This window comes from Lycorma delicatula, chromosome 3 (assembly GCF_047948215.1).
Source record: "Lycorma delicatula isolate Av1 chromosome 3, ASM4794821v1, whole genome shotgun sequence".
In the NCBI taxonomy this organism is placed as follows: domain Eukaryota; kingdom Metazoa; phylum Arthropoda; class Insecta; order Hemiptera; family Fulgoridae; genus Lycorma; species Lycorma delicatula.
The window spans coordinates 46457341-46471611 of record NC_134457.1 but is presented as its reverse complement, the minus strand read 5'-3'; the positions used below and the strand labels follow the sequence as shown (position 1 = coordinate 46471611).

The following is a 14271-nucleotide window of genomic DNA, read 5'->3' as shown; positions in this document are numbered from 1 at the left end:
ACTGACGTAGAACATTCCCATTTGTCTGAGCCTAAGTTCATCAAACCTGAAAGTAAACAAAAAAAATAATAAAACTTACAATTTCAAATAAATAATTTGAAATATCTAAAAAATATGGTTTTCAATGATTATTTCTTTATCTAAACAGCAACAACTGACTGATAGCCAATAATAATTACGTTAATATATGACAATGAATTTTATAGTAATTAAAAAATGTCATGACTGACTGGAATTAGAACCCACAACTTTCAGTTGAAAAGCAGAAATGCTATGACTCTGCAATAGAAATTGGCAGACAACAATAAAATATCTATAAAAATGCTTAATTTGAAAATACTAAATAAATGTATACAAGCTTATACTCGTATTTTGTTGTTTAGTAGAAACATAAAATTGATGTTACAATACATTTATTTTATATTCTTTTGTAAATATAACATAAATGTTATTTATACATTAACCTCTTCTATAGAATATATTTTAATTTTTATCACCTGACCAGTATACACATTTTAAATATTACACATTATTATTATATAATCCAGTGGTTCCCAGACTTTTCTGTGGCACCCTTTTCCAAATAATTTTTTTCCATGGCGCCCTACCCTAAGTAAAAATATGTCTACTCATAAGTAAGAAATAAAAATAAATTAAACTCGTGTATCTTCATTATTCTTTTTTATTTTATTAACATTAAATTAATAATTATAAATGTCTTGGTTCAACTAATTATGAAGCTTCTACAATATTTCATGGCTCCCCAGTTGCTGTGGTGCACAGTTTGGAACTCCTGATATAAACTGAAGAAATTTTACAAAAGAAAATATGAATGAAAATTAAATAAAAAGCTTGTACTTGTTTATAATGATTTTGAATATACGTGTGGTTACTGTACGTGAATTAAATAATTTGCAGAGCCATGTGTAGTGCATTAAAATGAGAAAAATCAGATTACAAGCAGAATAATGGTGGTTTCATTCAGAGTTGAGGCAAGGCAATACCATGCAAAATTGTTGAATCACAATATTATATATTAACTAGTTAGACTACATTTGCAAAAATTATCTTTTCTAACATTTTTTTATCTCATTATATACAATTTTATTGTCACATAATTTTTGTGATTTTTAAAAAAAATATTTTTTTGACAACTCTGTGTACATAGCCATTAAAAGTGTTGTTTATTTTCTCATATTTTTCTAATTTAAAAGAATATATATCATTTTAATTAACAACTAAGTATGTCAAAGATTTATCTGTGTATTGCTTTCTCCATTTTACAATAAGTTAATGAAAAAAATATGTTTTATTTATCTTGTTTTCGAAACTTATAAGTTGTAGTACGTACCCAAGAACAATAAATTTCTATGTAAAGAAAAATATCAATATTTCAACTATCATTTAAGTAGGGTTAATTCAGTATATTTTTTTTCCTGTTAGAAATAAAATAAAAAACACAAGACTCTATGAATAAATTTCAAACAAGAATGAAGAAAGAACATAATCAAAATCATTTTAGTTTTAAATTTCTAATTTAAGGTTTTTATAAATTATAGAAAATCAATGGTTCAATTTTTTTTCTTTTTTAACTAAAAGAAGTAAAACATAACAGATTACATTAAATGCTGTAGTCTGTTATTATAAATGTAGAGAAATATATAAATTATTGAAAAGGATTATTTTTGTAAATTTATGTGCTGTATTTATCATTTTTTATATGAAATTTTCATATAGTTAATTAAAATTTGGAGAAAAATTGGTATATAATCTTAATATTTCTAACTGAAATTGTATAATACTACTAAAATTTTAAATGGATAAAAAAATTCTCTATAGTTACAAGGGAAATGTTTTTATTATAAATTACAGCCGTATGAATCCACATTACAACTATAACAAAAATAATTTATGTTATTAAAATATTTAATGTAAATATATACTGAATACATAAATTACACAAAAAAAATATATTTTTTATAATTTATTGTACTATATTTATAATTTTTTTAACATTTTACAAAGATATTTATATTGTTTAATTTCATGTATACCTATTTATCAAATACCTTTTCATTATACCTGTTTTTATTAAATGAGTAACATAAGATTATAATCAAATTAAGTCTTTGTATTTTTGGCATTCAGAAACCACTGGATTGTTCACTCATTAAAAAAAGGAAAAAAGACTTTTTTAACAAGTTGTTTCTATATTTTTTTATTTACAGAGCAACTATATTTTTGGTACAAATCGTAAGAGTATAATTAAAAATTTTATTATGTAAAAATATGTCTATTACTTTAAACATTGCAGCTTTTTTAGTGTTAACTAGTTTTTTAATTAAAAAAATTGTTAAAAATATAGTAAAACTAAATTCAGAAAAATATAATTAAGAACATTGCCAGAGAGTGCTTTTCAATATGCTCCAGCAATCAGTTACTATATTTCAGTATTTACTTAATTATAAAGAAGGAGGAGTATTCAATGTTTTAAAGAACTTATTCAAAGTTTCTAAAAAAAATTCCCAAAAATTTTTAAATTAAAAAAAGAATAAGGAAAGAAAAAATGCCTTTCATCTGAATCAACCATTTATTCAACTGTATCAGCCAATTTGCGATACAAAAGCCATCATTACCAGTATAAATTGAATCCATTTTGTACTGAATGAGGCAAAATATTCATTACATAATTGAAATATTCTCAAATATTCCCAAAGTTAAGAACACTGCATGTAGTTGAACATATTTAAGTGGCTAATGATCATAGCAGTCAATGCCACTAAAGAAAGAAAAAGGAATTTTTTTTAAATTTACCTCTTTTCTAAAACTTTACTTTAAAAAAAAAATTGACAGTTTGATTAATTCTTATACTGTTTGGCAGAATTATCTAATAAATGATCATTCTGTTTTACAGTTAACAAACAGTAAACTCTAGTCTATTATCAAAAGAACTTGCTTCATTTGCAATTATAGTTCAATTACACCACTGGCTTCCATGGTGGAATGGTAGCACCTCATGCTTACATCCAGAAATTCCATGGTTTGTCTTTCTTCCTTCCACTTAATCCATCCTTCCATGTTCTTATGCAAAAGCTTCAAGTGGTGAAATAATCACAAAAAGAAATTGCATTGTAATATCCAGTCAAGAGAAAAAAAAGTTGTTTCAATAATTTACATAACAATAAGATGTTGTGAGGCTTTTTTAACTGGTTTTGTTTCAATACACTGTTATATTTAGTATGTAAATATAGTTTTACATTCTACATTTTCTTTAATATAACTAATTCATTTTTTTCCCAGCAAATGTAGCTAAAATAGCTATATTAAAGGAGAAAGTACGGCGATCATGCCAAAAATGGGGTATTGGGTTCTTTCAGTCTTTATGTTTTACGGTCCATTTAGTTCATCTAGATCAAAATGCATATGTATATTTATATGCATGTGCACCACCCTGTTTTTGGGCTTAAATCTCACGACTGACCACACTGATTTTCTTCAAATTTAGTTCAATTATTTCTATATATGGGGCATTCATCAATTAATTTTTTTCAAAATTCATTTAAGGGTGGGGATATTGTAATAAAACCAATTTCAATTTTCTTCAGAGGCATTTTAGAGAAAACTTTATTAAATCAAATTTGTTATCTACAATGCATATATATATATGTAATCCAAAAAAAAAATGATTTCCAAAAATCAACCCCACCTCTTAAAGTTGAAATACGATTTTTGATCTTTGCTCCATTCAGTTTAAATATTTTTCAAAAACTTTTCGAAAGTTTACTTTCAAAAATATTTAATAATTTATGAAGTAAAATTAAATATTTATAGAGATATCAAGACATGTCTACAACATTTTAAAATTGTAGGACCCTCACCTAAAATGCAGAAACGATTTTGGAAAATTTTATTTTGTTTTTATTTCAGCCTTTACTGAAGGGGATTTTAGATTTAGAGAAAATTCTACTTAAGCACATTTGTTAAGTTTAATCTACATATGAATATTTTTGGAAAAAAATTCTTAAAATTTATTCCCCACCTCTAAAAAATATATAAATTCTGATTTTGGCTCTAACTCTTTTAATTTTATTATTGAAAAAACATTTTTTGTATTTTTCTTCATCACTTAAAGAGCTATTAAAACTAAAGAAGCTTTAGCACCTATTTTATATTTCAGACCCAAAATGAGAAACAATTTTTTTCATTACTTTCATAAAAGTTACGCTTTATTTTTTTCAATATTTAATATTTTTTTCAATAAGTTCATTTAATATGAACTTATTGATATTGAACTTATTTTAGGGATAAAATGCTACACTTTATGGACTATTAATCTTGACTGTTAACATATATTCTCTAAAATCTTCATTCAGATATAACAATAAATTAAAAAAAAAAAACAGTATAATAATAATCAGAATGACCAGTTTTTAATGCATAGTTATTTTTAATGTTAGGTCTAAAAGGAAGTTGGTGCATAATTTTGATAAAATTAATGGAAATAAATTATGCTGTATGTTTTGTTTTGGATGGCCAACCACATTTTTTCAAGAATTTATAATATCTATCTTTGTCATTATTTATGAGTTCCTTTTGAGTCGAATAAAATGCAGGACATAAGTCTTTTGACATAATATTCTTATTGAAACTTTTTTGGCCAAAGAGTTACAAAATTTTATTATTTTCATTTTGTAGCAGTAACCTATAGCTGCTTTGTTTCAGCATTTGATATAAAGTATTCATTTACAGCAACAATGTGGTGAAACAATTAATTTTACCTACTTCATTTTGATAATCCTAAGCAAACTGTTGAGTTGTTAGAAATTTCTCCAAATGTGCATTTTCTTAACATTTTCTCTATAATCTGGTATATAATTTCAAACAATCTAGCTTTTCAATCAAGTTTCACAGTTTAGTGTTTATAAAACACTTGAATAAAATAATTCAAAAGCAATATTTTTCACAAACAGCTTTATTTATTTATGCTATTAAAATAAAATTTCCATGGGGTGACTGCTCAATCTTCATAACAAATATTAATTCATGTTTTTTCAAAAGAAACAATTCCATTGTATAATTGAACATTTTGTTCATAATAATAAATAAATAAAAATAATAAATTGAAATTTATTACTGAAATATTTGCAGTAAAATCTAATTTTACTGTAAATTTCAGTGGCAGAATGTAGTTCATTATAAACTGATAAGGTAAAGCATTTTTATCAATGTCATGTACAAGATAACAACTAATATATTTAATACATATTTTGATACCAAAAATAAATTGGTAATTTTTAAAACAAACTGTACTATAAAAAAAAATTTTTGTATCTCAAATTTAATTAGTTATTAAAATTATTTTAGTGATATTTGTTTAATAAAGGTTTGAAATCAGATTTATAAAGATAAATTGTTAACTTTTATCAATGAAGAAATGTAAAATTTATAGTAAAGAAAATAGATCTCTAAACCACTTCTTTTTTTGTTTGTTACAGCCTGCTGAGGACCATGCCTAAGTATTGGTTTATTTATTTTTACAACCTTTCTTCTCTTCTCTTCCCAGTACTTCCTGATCATGTGTTTGGTTGTTTCTTTACTATTATCTCTTGCTGATCACTTTCAGTTATATGTTGAGTCTTTCATGTCCTCAGTTACCTTCTTGTACTTTCTAAATCACATTACTAAAGTAAAAAAATAATAGTATACAAATTTTTATAATTTAATCAATAAATTTTACACTGAGTCTTATCAAACTATAATAAATTACAGCCAAATTTTTATAACATGTATAGAACCTCCTGATAGTCCTAAACCTTGTGGTAGAAATCCCAGAATCCTAATCAGTTGTCTTAAAAGTTAATTAATCCTTATTCCCTTATGGTTTACATTTATATTATGGTTCTGGAGAACCGTATCATACAAAGGTTAAAAAAAATTTATTTTGTTCAATTCAACAAAAAGCTTTTACATTTTTTAAATGTGAAAATTTAGTGACACACACAGGAGTTAACAGTCTCATTATAAAGGGATAAAAAATATGTGTGTGTTCATACATATTTTGTTTTGTAAATATACACACTTCTATTACAAGGAAGTGTGTATGTGTGTATACACACACACTCCCTTGTAAAAATCAGCAACTACAATAAAAACTCAATCAATAAAAATAAAATTTCTATCATGGGTATTAACCCAATAAATATTCATGATCACAGACCACATGTTATACTCAATAAAGTAAAATCACCACTAGTTACATAAAATGCATAACTTTTATATATTATATAAACTAACAATCATAAAAATTCATCAATATTTTAAGGAAAGAAGATACAAATAAAATGTACAATCTATCATCTACTAACAATACGTAAAGTAATCCAGGAGTTCATAAACTGTTGGATAACACTAAATGTTACATGGATAGTCTAGATGTATACATCTGTACCTATACTGATGTATAGGTACAGAAAATATATATGAGCATTATACACAACAAATAATCAACTTTTGGCAAATTACAAATATTACATTAACAACAAAGTGCACATTTTACAAATATTCATGATCTGAACCAGACAGAATATGAGATAGTAAAATAAATTAAATTTGACAAAAATAACAAATTAAAAAAAACAAATACAATATAGATCAAATATAATAGCAATCTTCAAGTGAAGAGGTTTTTTGTCAGCCTCTTCAGGAAAGGTATCATTAAAAACAGCAACCTGCACAAAATGACAAAGACATAAAGACTTCTGGAAAAGTAATTTCATGAATTTTGAAAGCAAATTGTTCTAATTTTCTTAATAAGTGTTACCACATTTATGCTGATCGTTTTTTTTGTTGTTTTTTTATGTTTTACTCTTTAATGTGTTTCAGAATTTAGAATAATTCAATTTGAATTGCAAAAATTGGTCTTATTAAAATAATTAGCAAATCAATATTCAGCAATATAAAAATATGACTATATTAATATCAGAAATTTAGTTTATATAAATATAACAAACATTAAGTTTGACTGAATTGCTGCTATTATTATTAATGAAATTAATAAATGTTTACTTGTACTCTTTCATATACTGAAAAAAAACCTTTGTAGATGAGCATGAAGTTACACGTGACATAGCATGGCACAGAAAGAACAGAAATATATTTTTGTATTTTTCTTTTTCTTATTACATTTATTAATGATAATACATTGAAAATATAACTTAATTACAAAATTTAAAATGCATATTTATTATTATGAATGTGCCGTTTCATTCCACAAAATGTAAATGAAAAATTGTAAGAAATATTTAGTCTATTACTTGATTCTGAAACAATTAATAAGAAATTTTTAAATTTGTATAATAAATATTATTATATTAAGCATTTCATAAAAGTAATTTTATCTTAAGAATATTAATCTACAGATAGGTTGTAATTAGTATAACAATATGTTTTAGGTAAAGTTTCCTAATTGTAGTTTTTATTAATTAAAAAGAAGTACTTAGAATGGTGAATCATAATCTAAAACATATAAATATGTATGTATGTATGTATGAATCTCTGTTTGTATGTATGTTTGATCTGTCAGTTATATCAATGTCTATTGTATGTCACATTTACTTAATGTTATAATTAAACAAAATATAATTTATTGTAATAGGAAACTTATTAAGGTTTAAGGGTGTAATAATCTACTGTCATAATTTCATATGTATTGTTTATAAACATATCTTTGATTAACTTATAGTATTACAAAGTAGTACTTCTGAATTGGCTATAAAAATTCAAGAAAATTATTAATGAAATATATACTAATAATAATTTTCTAAAAGAATTCAGGCTGACACATGTGGAATCAGACTATTACAGTGCGAGAGAAAACTCAAGCAACTCATATAAACTATGTAGCTATACGATTTGAAATTCATTCACTCGGTTTTAAGGAACCCATAATTTCTTTGTGAACACTTCTGTACAGTATTGTGATCTGCTTAGGAAGCCTTCTCATTGACTTTTGAGGAGATCATTAAAAGGATGCATAAACATGTTCTAAAGATTAATCATGTAAAACTGCTGGCCAGCCAGACAATTTTCATTCTCTACACTATCGATTTATCAAAAACGAGAGACTAGGTGTGTAATTATTGACCTACCGGACATGTTTGATTGAGGAAAAGCTACAGCAAAGTCTTGCTGGCACTTTAAAACTGACTGAGACTTAAAATAACTCTCAAGAATAAATGCACATTGATTGCGTAAAACACACGATAAGTCTTTTTACAGCACACCTGCCACTGACAAACAATGTAGGTTGAGATTACTTGATTCTGTTAACATTATTGCTACAAGGTCAAGTATCACCAACCTATTCATTAGTGCCAACCTTAAAGGAATTTCCCATTTTTCAGTGGATTAATGAATTCAAGGTTATGCAACTTTTTTCTCACCTGTATATGACCAGAACAAAGTCTCATTACACAAAATCAAGCTGAATAAAACTACACCAAAAAAAGATAATAACCAGCAATAAAGAGCAGTACAGTTCTATATCTACAGATACAGAGTACATAGTATATGAAGTAGATTGCTTCATAAGTTTTTGTCCTAGGGAAACCAGATTAGAATGTGAATTGATGTCTTCTTGATACTGCCAGTGTTCTGATCTCTAAATAAAAGTGATTCAGATGTATCTGAATAGTCAAAACAATAATAAAAAGTAATTTAAAAATTACATTTATTTATTTTATATAATGGAAATAAATTTTTAATTCTTTTTGTAGAATATCCCAAATTTTTCTGTTCTTTTTTAACAGTCAGAATCCAGTCAATGACAGTGGTTGAAGAAAAATCATTCAACATATTTACTTTCATGTCCTTTCAGCATCAGTTATGTTTTTCTATAAATGCTGCTGTGCTTTAGGATTATTATAAAACTTCTTTAAAATTTCCCTAAAAAAAGAAATCAAGAGAACATATGTCTCAATCTCATGAAAAAAATTGATCATTTCATGGGAGGTGTATAACAAATTGCACTTATTATTGAAACCACCAATATGCATTAATAAAAGTAAAATTAGAAACTGAATCATATATTTTTATAAAAAAATTGATCCAAAAATTTTCTGTTTAGATATAATACACCATATTTTGCCAGTTAAAGTAGGATCTTAATATAAGAATTAGCAACAATTTAAAAGAAATATTTTAGGCAATAACATCTATTTAAATAAGACTAACCTCATCACCACAAAAAAGGTACTAAGCTTATAATTATTTTGTTACATGTGAATCACTTAAACCATTCACATGCTAAATATTTTTTTATATCATTGTTAAATGGCTTAAACTTGCACAACTACAGCTTCAAACATTTAGTAGTCCTTTGCCAGGTTGAATAACACAATTTAACCCACAGAGGTTTAATGATGTAATCAGAGATTGCAGAAGGTTTGTTCAACAAGCTTGATAAACTCAGGTGTAACATATTTGATTGGCAGCTTCTATATCTATTCTTAATATTTCAAGCAGTATGAAATCAGTATCTAAGACTGTGCAATGATTTCATGAGTCTCTTGATAAATAATTGATTTCCCTGGAATCATGGGTTTGGAAATTTCTCTTAAAAAACTCAGTGACGATTTTACTATGCAATACGATTTCCAAAATGCATCCCTCTGACCTCATATGAAACTTGCAGTAAATTGATGTCAACACTACATCACATTCCCTAGGAGTCTTTATTAGTTTTACTGCAGACAGTTTCAAAATTTACAGTCCATACATATCTGAACTAATCTGTTCACATAATACAGAGTTAAACGTGCTAATGCTAAGTTAATATAGTTCAATCATTTTTTGCAAATTTTAATAAAAATATCAAATTTTTCTATATTTTAATGAAAATATAGAAAAACACATTTAGGAATATATTTTAATGTTACATTTCTAAGTAATTAATAAGGATTTTATTAAATAAAACAAATTTTCTGTGTTTATTACACCCTTGTACATTATAATTTTAGGAATAGAATAATTTAAAATGATGTACTAATAATAATATTATTATTACAATCACAAAATGGACTGATCAACCAAAGAAATTATTGCAAATTTAGACTTGAAACCAGTATTTTATTGCCTGTGTTATAATATACAAATTATTCACAATGCAATGGAATAACGCTAAATAATAGAAAAGGTATGATAAAGCTATTTTATATGTATATAATGAGGTATATATAATAATTATAGGTTAATATACATAAAATATTCAACTACATAATGTGTTTATAATGAATGGTGTTATGTTTTTATTATTATTATTATTATATTTTACAAGAAAAAGATATGTTTGATTATCAATCTTAAATGGAAATAATAAATGTATAGTTGATGTTTTGTGTGTTATTTCTATTATATATATATATATATACATAAAAAAATATATATGTGTAGTAATTTATCCACAAGTAATTAAATTAATTGAACGTATGTGTATATCAAATGAATCTTTAATTAAATACTAAAGAATATTGATAGTATAATTTTACAAAAAACAAGAAATTAGCTTACAAAATAATCATTAATGAATAATGGTAATTTAACTTCATGAATTTATTTAGTGTTATTAAATATAAATTAAGTATACAAACAATTTCTCTGTTTATTTATTTATTTTATAAAAATATATATAAATAATTATGTGCTTAAAATCAAATTTGTTTTTTTAATTAATTAATCCATTAAATAATTACTTTTAATTATTACAAAAGCATGATTTAATAATATTTACTTACACATTAAATAAAAAATTATTAATTTTAATTTTTTTTTTTTATTAATGAGAGTAAGGTGTAATAATAATATTATTTCACTCATTACCCTTATTATCAATCAAAAAAAAAATTTGTTTCAATTTGACCCATCCATATTGCGTTTTTTCCTTAATGTAGATACGTCTTGTTTTTGGACCAAAATAGACCAATTTTCATGATTTCTATTCTTTTTTTGAAGAAGTTATTTTAAAGGTCCCACAGCTTTTTCCAGCTAACTTAAGTGGAACATTTCTTAAACAAAAAATCAAAGCTACTGTGCATTACCCAATATAGTTGGACCAACCTCAACAGATTGGAAGTGCGTTTGTTTGCACATTATCCTTGGTTGGTTAAACCAACCAGCTTGTGACACACAACAGGTTAGAGGTGAGTCTATACATCACAATATTTTTGAACCTTTTTCTACATAAGGTATGGTACAACTTCTCAGTTGTTATTGAGTCTTGTGAGTTAACATTTACCATACATCTGATTCCAAGATTGAAACTTCATTAACAACTTTTCTTTGGTCTTAAGACCAAATGAACAGTTTGAGAAAAAATTTGTCAAATTAGAAAAGATTCAGTCACATAAATTTGTAGCCCAAATTAGACAGAACCAAATTTAGACAATTTCTAAGAATGGACAGAAAGTGTTTTTGTGAATTACTAATCTTTTATTAAAAAACAAAATATAAAACCAAGAAAAACTGTGTCTCCTGAATAATAGTTGATTTCATAATTGTTCCTTGCCACAGGAAGAAACTACAAGGATTTAAAATCTAGTTTTGTTTTCTAAAAATTTTTGATAAGCCTCTTTCCCTACATTACTATTGCTGTACTGAAGATGTATACTACAAAAATGCATAAGTTACAAAGTTTCCAAAAGTTGCAAAATAAGGTCATTACCACATTCATTTCATAATTTTTGTATATCATAGATGATTTTAAAACTAACAATACCTAAATTAATAAATTAATTAAACTAAAATTTTTAAATTAAAAATAAAAAAATTCACAAATAACATCAACACACTGATATTTCAACACTGTGTGAAATTGGTTGGTTATCTGACAATCTATTAACACCCTCACCCTTTCACCCTCAATGAGGAGAAAATGTTGAGTTGGATGTTTGTTCCTACCTACCATCCTAATTTAAGGACAACTAATTCAGTTATGCAATAGACCTACACACAGTACAATTTAGCTGGAACCATTACATGGCTGACCCAACTTTACTGACTGAGTTGGCTAAGATATAGAGCCCTTTAGACCAGTGTCTCTCAACACAACTGATACAGTGAACTAATAAAAATTTTAAGCTTGTAATGCAGACCACACAAAAAGATTACATATCAGTTTCAAGAAAGTGCAGGTTTTTCATGAACTAATTACCTAAAACGTTCAGACAGTACTCTAAACTCGCAGTTGTACAGGAAGTAGTGTTCGGTTTTCTCAATTGTGTGCATAATTATTGGCATTAAAAAAATTAGTAATAATATATTAAAAGGCTGCAAAAATTATGTAATAAATATTCACGAACTACTAAAATTTTTCTACTAACCATGGTTGAGATACAGTGCTTTAGACTATCAAACATAAATAATTTAAAGATATAACTGTTAATCACTGCGGAGTACTGAATTGTTATAGTATAACATTGCACAGACAAAGTCATTCTGATTCTAAAGTATACTCTAACAAAAGTGAAAAAAATTGTTTGGAAAACTTAAGGTAAAAAAATAGTAATACACAAACATTGCAGAGAAGCTTAGATTGTGCTTGAGTGCCTGGACTCTATTATTGTTTTTAAGCATTCCTTTTTTTTGTTTTCAACAAGAACCAATTCTCTTACAGTTACATGATGGGTGGTAACTGCTTTATACAATGGTCAGCATTTTTTGTAAACTTATCCATATTTTACATTAAAAGTACTAAACCTTTTGAAAAGATAATGCAGTTGAAAACTAAAGAGGAATATAGGCTATTCCTCTTTAGTTTTCAACTTTTTGTAAGCACTAAATTGACAGTAAGATATTTTGGTATTTTTCTATTATTATCTCAATCTCCTCTCTTTTCTAATAAAATAGAAGAAATTTCATCATTTGATATTATCACTAACAGAAAATTGGATAATTTTTTAATTTGAAAAGTAATTAAGGACAATGATTTCAGTACCTTAAGAATAATAATCACAATTTATTCAACAGTGTAACCAGGGATCAAAGATAATGGGCATGTACACCAAGGCATAAAGTCTAATAACTCAACCTCACTATTAAAGCATTTCTATGTATAGAATTTTTTTATACTTTTCTGTTAGTTGTCCCCCACTATGAAATCCTTCCTCTTCAAGTCTGTATGCTTATTAATATTTAAAAATATAACCTTTCATATTAAGGAGACTACTATATAATGAAAAATCTGTTCAAATTGGTTGATGACTGCATCCTAGAAATTAATGTCATGCCATTGTTACTTTTGTGCTGAGATTTGGCGATCTCTGCAATCTTTTAATGGTTTGTGTATTTTGAACAGATTGGTTGTGGTTACATTGGGAAACAAAAAAGAATTGTTTTTTTCTCAGGAAGAAAAGTATATGATTCTGATAGTATATTTTCCCCTGAATTCAAATATAATATCAGTTTTCCTCATACTCAAGGTTTCTGAGAGACAGGTATTTATAATTTCAAACATTTTAATACTTTCTGCATTTTTAACTACACAATATTCAACCATTTGACTCATCTAGAAAGTAAGAAATGACGATTTTCTGCTATATTTTGCTTGTGGAGCATCCCTCTTGATGGTCCAACAACAATTGGGTAACATCTTAGGATTCAATTTGCCTTGACAGCTCTTTTCCATATCTGAAATCTCCTGATGAAAGTGTCCCTGTGCTTACTGCGCCAAGATCTTCCAGGAAGAATCTAGGTGCGAGTGCAGGACGTGTACTTTTAAGAACATATTACAACCCAAATTTTTATAAGATGATACAAGATCGTTGACAATATCACGATAATTTTCCACCTTTCAATTTCCCAAAAAACCCTGAGTAACATTTTTGAATGCTTGTCAAGCTGCTTTCTCCAGTGGATTCAATAGTTCCTCAAACTTTTCATCATGCATTAGTGATCATATTTGTGGACCCACAAATATTCTTTAATTTTAGGAAACCTCTGTTTTAAGTACATGATACAAGTTGTATTGTCCATGGACAATACTCCTGGTCTCCAGGACCAGGAGTATTGCTATAGAGTAAGGCCACTGGTACTATAATGGCCTTGACGAAATTCTTCATTAATCCTAGTTTGATGTGTAACAGAGGTAGAAATACATTTTTATTTTTACACAAATAATATTTCACATTTTTTTGTTTGGGAATGAGTGATTTGTTTTAGGCCATTCTTTTCTAATGAAATGTTTTTTCTGTCCCTACTATCCCATTCACACAAAAAACA

At 26.2% G+C, this 14271-nt stretch overlaps 1 protein-coding gene across 1 annotated transcript in view; it reads left to right on the top strand.

Moving 5' to 3' along the window:
* Fs (Follistatin) overlaps window positions 1–10683 on the top strand; it is a 346227-nt gene extending 335544 nt beyond the window's left edge. Inside the window, exon 6 of the mRNA XM_075359743.1 lies at window positions 5496–10683. Coding sequence (XP_075215858.1) covers window positions 5496–5503 — 8 coding nt within the window. The 3' untranslated portion in view covers window positions 5504–10683. The remainder of the gene's footprint in view (window positions 1–5495) is intronic.
* Window positions 10684–14271: the final 3588 nt, after the last annotated feature.